This window comes from Poecilia reticulata, unplaced genomic scaffold (assembly GCF_000633615.1).
Source record: "Poecilia reticulata strain Guanapo unplaced genomic scaffold, Guppy_female_1.0+MT scaffold_196, whole genome shotgun sequence".
NCBI lineage: Eukaryota > Metazoa > Chordata > Actinopteri > Cyprinodontiformes > Poeciliidae > Poecilia > Poecilia reticulata.
Genome location: NW_007615020.1, coordinates 198996 through 206479, shown reverse-complemented (window position 1 = coordinate 206479; position 7484 = coordinate 198996). Strand labels below are relative to the sequence as shown.

Genomic DNA, 7484 nt, shown 5'->3' with positions numbered 1-7484 from the left:
GAAAATAATACAAATTTTAGATCATTATGTTTGAAGCCTGAAAAGTGGCAAAAGTTTGAAAAGTTCAAGGGGGCCGAATACTTTTGCAAGACACTACATAAGTGGTCCTACTACCAATAGAAAACCGATTTGTCTGTCAGATTTAGTATGGCATACCCTGGCCATTACCTTCCTATGCATTTCTGCTTTATTCAAATTTTGCTTGTCTTCGCAGTGGAGAATGGTGGTTTACAGTGCAAGCAATTTGAGGTAATCAATGCGAACTGCATGCATATACATACACATGTCACAAACAAATTTTAGTGATTGAGTAACATTTAAAACCACAGAGTCCACGGTTCCAGGAAGCAATCGTTTCTCAATAGTAGAGTCCAGACTCTGTACGCAGCAAAAAGCAGAGGACAAGGGGCTGTTTTTTTTTTACCAGACTACATGTAGTAAGAAGTTATACTTTTGTTTGTTGTCAGGAATAGTCACTCTGAAATGAAAAATTAAAGGGGAGGTTTTATGTATTTTAAAGCCACATAGTGCCATTTCATTTTGCAATCAAATAAAACTATCTTCAACTGTCAAAAATAGATAGATAGATAGATAGATAGATAGATAGATAGATAGATAGATAGATAGATACTTTACTAAATTGTAATTTTCATCTCCCACACAGCACTGTTGGGTATACATCAAATACTGAAAAACATTACATTTTTTTAGACATAAAAAAACTTTTAACAAAATGTTTAAACAGTCCCTCTGTTTCTGTTGTACTCCTGTTACTCCTCCTTCCCAATCCCAATGAGGAGGTGAGGAGTTTAATTACATGAGGGACAAAGGAGTTCTTCAGTCTGTTAGTCCTGCACTTTGGAAGAAGCAGTCTCCCACTGAACTTGCTTTTCTGGCTTTCCTGATGACAGGAAAGCAAGTCATGTCATGGCTGGTGTTGTCCACATTAGCCAGGAGTTTCTGCAGTGTTCTCTGCCACTGTTGCCAGAGTTCAGCTTTGCACCAACCACGGAGCCGGCCCTACTGCCACCACCAGCACACCACAGCATTTGACAAGACGTTGGCAACAACAAACTGATAAAACAATCCCAACAACTGATCTTAAAATCTCAGCCTCCTCAGATAGGACATCCTGGTCTGGAGCTTCATATTAGAGTTGCTTTGTGTTGCTTGTCCAGTCAAGCTTGTTGTCCAGCTACAGGCCACGGTATTTATAGGTCTGCACACCTTCCACCTACATCAGATGTGACGTGAGTGCCTAAAGTCATTCAACCTACTGGGACTGTTTTTCTTATGGACAGGTGGCACCACATCTACACAGAAATGAAGGTAATCTTGTCATGAGCTCCCAGCAGCACATCACAGTTTGTGATGAGCTAAGAAAGCCATAAGAAGTCCTGTTTGTAGTTTGCCAGAAGCCGGTACACATGTGGAATTTCACTCTGGACACATCCTCCCCACTGTCAAATATGATGGTGGCATCATCATGCTCTGGGGTTGCTTCTCTTCAACAGAGACAGGGAAGAAGAAGGTCCAAGCAATGTTTGGAAGACTCCAGTAGGAAGAAAACCTGGAGTCTTCAAAAGATTTAATACTTCGGCAGAGGTTCACCTTTCAGCAGGACTACAACCCTTAACATAAAGCCAGGGATACAATGGAATGACGTAAAACAAAACATATTCATGTGTTAGAATAGCTGTATCATGCCATGCTGCATTGTTGCAGTAATCCAGGCATAAAGAGCCCCAACTAAGTACTGAGTGCTGTACATGCTCATACTTTTCATGTTCATGCTTTTGAGTTGGCCAACATTTCTAAAAAATAGTTTTTTATATTGGTCTTAAGAAACATTCTAATTTTCCGAGATACTGAAGTTGGGTTTTTCATTAGTTGTCAATTTTAATCATCTTCATTAAAATAAACATTTGAAATCTATCAATCTGTGTGTAATGAATGAATATGATAAACAAGTCTCATATCTTGAATGGAATTACTGTCAAGCATTTTATGATATTCTAATTTCACACATGTCACCAGTGTAGATGTGTGTATATAATAAATATATATAAAAAATATACATTCATAATTATAGCAGTGTGTTTCAAAAGGTGAGTTAACCTAAATTGTGTTTTAATGAACACATGCATTGGGAGCACTGCACATTCTATATCAAACAAAAAAATTGGAAAAAGTGGTTGAACATGATATTTTACAGAAAATCAAAAACATAGCAGTGTTGACATCTTTTTTACAAACTCAAAAATGTTTGTAAAGAAACATTTCTTTACATTCAACTTTCCTGAGAATCGTAAACTAATATTGAGTTGCTCGCTGCAGCTGATAACTGCTTCACATTTGTGGTACATTAAGTGAACCAACTTCTGGCACCAGTCAGTAGGTATTGCAGCACAGGACAATTGTACTACATTACACAATTCCTCTGCATTTCTTGGTTTTGCCTCATGAACAGCATTTTTTGTCAGCCCACAAGTTTTGTATGGGCATTGTGCTGGCCAATCCCTGGACCTTATTTGTTCAAACAAACATTTCAAGGGCATTTCCTCTTCAGCATACAGGAACATGACTTCTACCGGTACTCTCTTGTACTCAAACTGATCCGAGATCTCTGGTACACGATAAATGTGACCAACACCATAATACAAGAACCATCACTTCATGATGCTTGACCCATAATGCTTCACCGCCTTCACTGTGTACTGTTATGGGGAAGATTTTCTGCCATATTTCGAGTGCACATATTTTCAGTCTGAAAGCAACATTACATGTCTTTCTTCTCAAAACTTGTATGTTCGTACTCAAAACTTCTCGCGGTCTGGCAGAACTCTGCTCGCTTACGAAACAGTCTGCTTGCTTTTGGAACAAAAATGCACCGTTGCCTGCCAACCTCTCGGCCAATAAAATAAAAGTGTTGTACTGGGTGCGTTTGTTTCCTTCTGGCATTTGTTTCCTTCTAATACATTCCTTCTAGTGTATGGGAGAATGTGGCTACTGACGATTATAGCAGCCTGTGCCACCCACTGGATGGATCTATCTACATCAGTGGTTCTTAAACCTTTTTTGAGGTACCGAACCCCCCAGTTGCATATGCGCATTCACTGAACCCTTATTCCCTGGCTCCTCCACAGCTCTGATTGGCTAAGCAATGTAACTGATCCTCTGCAGCAAGTGATGGCAAAGCAGGSCGCGTCATCACGACTTTACACAAGTGTGTCTTTACCTCCGCGGCAGAGGCTCCACCGAACCCCTGGGGTTCGATCGAACCCAGGTTAAGAACCACTGATCTACATATAGATATATATAGATATAAAAGTCCCCCATATACGGTGGCTTGAATTCAGAGTTTACAGGATGTCTGACAAACTGTCTGTGGCCCTTAGAACCAAAAATAACAATCTTACTCTCGTCAGTCGACAAAATATTACTCCATTTCTTTTTAGGCCAGTCGATGTGTTTTTTGGCAAATTGAATTTACTTCAGCACATGGATTTTTTGTCAGAAAATGATTGAGTTTCACAGAATCAGCAGAAAGTTCATCATGCCTGTTGGGTCTGTTGGTTTCCTAAACCTTTTAGAAACTTGTTTGTAGTGTAGATGAAGAAATTCTAACAAAAACAGTGATTTATCTTGCTAAATCACTGTGGGACTGCCATTATTTTGAACACAACTATCTCTCTAATATATATATATATGTGTGTGTGTGTGTGTGTGTGTATAATATATATATATTTAGCGTACAAGTGGGTTGTTATTGTTATATTTGTTTTTTAACTGAGTGCGTTGTGATTATAAGAAATGGAAATGATATTTTAATTTTTTTTTTTTCATAAGCAAATATTACTTTACTTTGTAATATTTTCTTCCTTCTTTGTTTCAGTTAAGGAGAAGCTAACAGCAGATCCAGACAGTGAGATTGCCACAACAAGTCTTCGGGTGTCACTCATGTGTCCGGTAATTTAAGCATTTGTATAAATTGACACTATAAAAATACAAGATAACACAGTTGTTGGGACACCAAAATGGTTAAAGGAAATACTTTAACCATTTTGAAAATAAAAAAGTTATTTTATTTTTTTTGTTGAAACTGTATTACACTCAATATAAGGAAAGTAACATTTCTATCTCGAATGTGAACTGAAACTCTCAAAATTCCCTACATACACACATTCACCAGCCACTTTATTAGGTACACCTGCTCATTAATACAAATGTTGAATCAGCCAATCACATGGCAGCACTTGATGCATGTAGACATGGCCAAGACGATCTGCTGCAGTTCAAAACGAGCATCAGAATGGGGAAAAAATGTGATTTAAGTGACTTTGAACGTGGCGTGTTTATTGGTGCCAGACGGGCTGGTCTGAGTATTTCAGAAACTGCTGATCTATAGGGATTTTCACACACAACCATCTCTAGGGTTTACAGAGAGAATGGTCTGAAAATGAGGAAATATCTAGTGAGTAGCAGTTCTGTGGATGCAAATGCCTTGTTGATGCCAGAGGTCGGAGGAGAATGGCCAGACTGGTTCGAGCTGATAGAACGGCAACAGTAACTCAAATAACCACTTGTTACAACCGAGGTATGCAGAAGAGCATCTCTGACTTCTGTCAGCTAAGAACAGGAAACTGAGGCTACAATTCACACAGGCTCACCAAAATCGGACAACAGAAGATTGGAAAAACGTTGCCTGGTCTCATGAGTCTCGATTTCTGCTGCGACGTTCAGATGGTAGGGTCAGAATTTGGGGTCAACAACAAGAAAGCTTGGATCCATCCTGCCTTGTATCAACAGTTTAGGTGGTGCAATGGTGTGGGGGATATTTCCCTGCCACACTTTGGGCCCATCAGCACCAATTGAGCATCGTGTCAACGCCACAGCCTACCTGAGTATTGTTGCTGACCATGTCCATCCCTTTACGACTACAGTGAACCATCTTCTGATGGCTACTTCCAGTAGGAAATGCTCCATGTCATCAAGTGTGAATCATCTCAGACTTTTTTCTTGAACACAACAATGGAGCCACTTGCTCAGCCTTAATGAGTTTAAGTCTTTTTTGCAGCACCCCAGAACACCACTGTATTGAAGAAGGAACTAACCAGTATTGACTGATGAAACATTAAGAGCATCCTACTGCAGATATTGAAGGACCTGGGCTTGCATACAAAAAAGTCTGCTTATGGCCTTTTTGTAGAGTATGTCAGCATTCATGGCCCACTGCAACTTCCAGTCCAAGTCAACGCAGAGCTATTAGTGGGATTGAACCTGCTCCACATCTGCTCCTGAAATGGAGATTGGGGGCAAAGATTTTTTATTATGGCAGAAACTGATGACCATTTCCTTGGTCTTGTCTACTTTTAACTGGAGTTGGTTCTCTCAGCACCATGGCACAAAATCATCCACCAAAGTCCTGTACTCCACCTCCAGTCCCTCTCAACACACACCACTATAGCCATGTCATCTGAGTAGTTATTCAGATGGCACAGTTTGGAACAGTACTTAAAGTCCACAGTGTCGATGGTGAACAGTACAGTTTCCCAGGAGCTACGTTTTTACATAGCAGATGGTCTAACACGCATTCCTATAACCTCACAAACTGTCAGATAGTCAAGGATCCAGGTGATACAGCCACATCCATTTTTTGAACTTTTCACGTATTAATTCTGGCTGGATGGTGTGAAGGCTGATGAGAATCAGCCTTCAACAAAGATAAAGTATCAGGTATATCAAAGGAGGAATAGACCTTCTGCAGGAGATGTATAAATTGCAAAGGGTCCTGGGCTTCACCCACCTGTGTCTTTGGGTGCACCCGTATCAGCTTCTCCATAAGCTTCATACCATAAACACATCAGAGCGATGTGTTTATGGTTTATAGTGCTTTAGGAAATGCTTTCTTTGACACTGACCTGATCCAAACATAGTGCACAAACGTAGCTATTAGTAAAAAGAATTCCACAATTTTACTAAATAACTTGTTCTACATACAAATAGAAAATTATAACCATATGTTTTTTAAAACTTGGAATCAGGGTTTTCCAGACCAAAGGTTTAACCAAACCTTCAAGTACCTAGAAAATTATACGTTTTTGCATGTGAATGTGTGAATGAATGGGAATGACGGATTTCATTGTAAAGCGTCTTTGAGTGTTCTAAGAAAGGGTTATACATCTGATTACCTTTCATCAAAAATAAACATGCTTTTGTTCTCATTGCATTAATGACATGGACACAATAACATTTAGCTTTCCTGTTTGTTAGGTTTCATTTTTAATAACTTAGTTACTCAATTTGTATAAACTGAACAAAGTATAACACATTAAAGCAAGTATTTTTGTTCATGTATTGATTTAATTTATTTTATCTGTCGTTTTAAGCTGGGTAAGATGCGACTGACAGTCCCGTGCAGAGCTGTGACATGCTCTCATCTACAGTGCTTTGATGCTGCCCTCTACCTGCAGATGAACGAAAAGAAACCTACCTGGATCTGTCCTGTGTGTGACAAGAAAGCTGATTATGAGAATCTCATTATTGATGGGTTTGTAAAATCATGTTACTTTAATTAGTTACACATCTTAAAATTCTGAAATTTAATTTGTTTTCAAGGTCTGAGTAGGTCTGTGAAATATACATATGTTTATAGACTTTTTTTCCTTTGACTCTCTAAGTAACTATTTGAACAGCTATAAAAATGCAGACATTTTTTTATGGGGGTTTCAAATAAATTACACATGGTATGTATTCTTATTTCACCATAATACGATTAAGATTTCCATAATCATTTTAGGTATAGCCGTCATGTTTTTTGGTCATTTCTGGCTGGTAAGCCCCACAGATGCATATATTTTGAGGTTACAGGGATAGCGGTTGCTTAGGGCATCAAACCGATGCCTTTACTGACAGTAACTACCTTTAAGGTTGTATATGTTTAAGACCATTTTTAAAATATACTGTAAATGTAAAGCGAGCCTTCGTTTTATTTATTACAAAGGGATCAAGATTTCCTAAGAAATTTAACATTTTCTTTGTGTAAGTATATGGAATTTAGACATGAAAACTAGCACATGCATCTCTTTTAATGCTTATAGTGGTTTGAAATGAGCACAAAACCTTTACTCTTTAATATAGCCTCTTGGCAATAGTCACCCCGCTATTGCCAACTTTCTTGCTATATTAAGCAACATTTCAGATAAAAAAAAAAAACAATCGGTATTGGCCAAAATCAAAATAGGCAGGTTAGGCTTTTTAGAGATCATAATTGGTGATTGGCCAGAAAATTGCAATCGGTGCAGCCCTACTTAAGATGGAATACATAGTCATGACGTATTTTGATTGAATTAATACTGTGGCATAATTTCAATACCTAAAAATTGAATTTATGAATGTGGTGAGAAAGACTCACCACACTCACCACAACTCTCTCCTTGAAGTTCTTGATGTTGCGATAGATTGTTGACTGAGGTGAATCTTTC

General features: G+C 38.5%; 1 protein-coding gene across 2 annotated transcripts in view; it reads left to right on the top strand.

Moving 5' to 3' along the window:
* Positions 1-7484, top strand: part of pias2 (protein inhibitor of activated STAT, 2) — a 63970-nt gene that overhangs the window by 18252 nt on the left and 38234 nt on the right. For both annotated transcript variants that reach the window (XM_008402246.2, XM_008402247.2), the window contains exons 8-9: positions 3896-3969; positions 6390-6550. In XM_008402246.2, coding sequence (XP_008400468.1) covers positions 3896-3969; positions 6390-6550 — 235 coding nt within the window. The remainder of the gene's footprint in view (positions 1-3895; positions 3970-6389; positions 6551-7484) is intronic.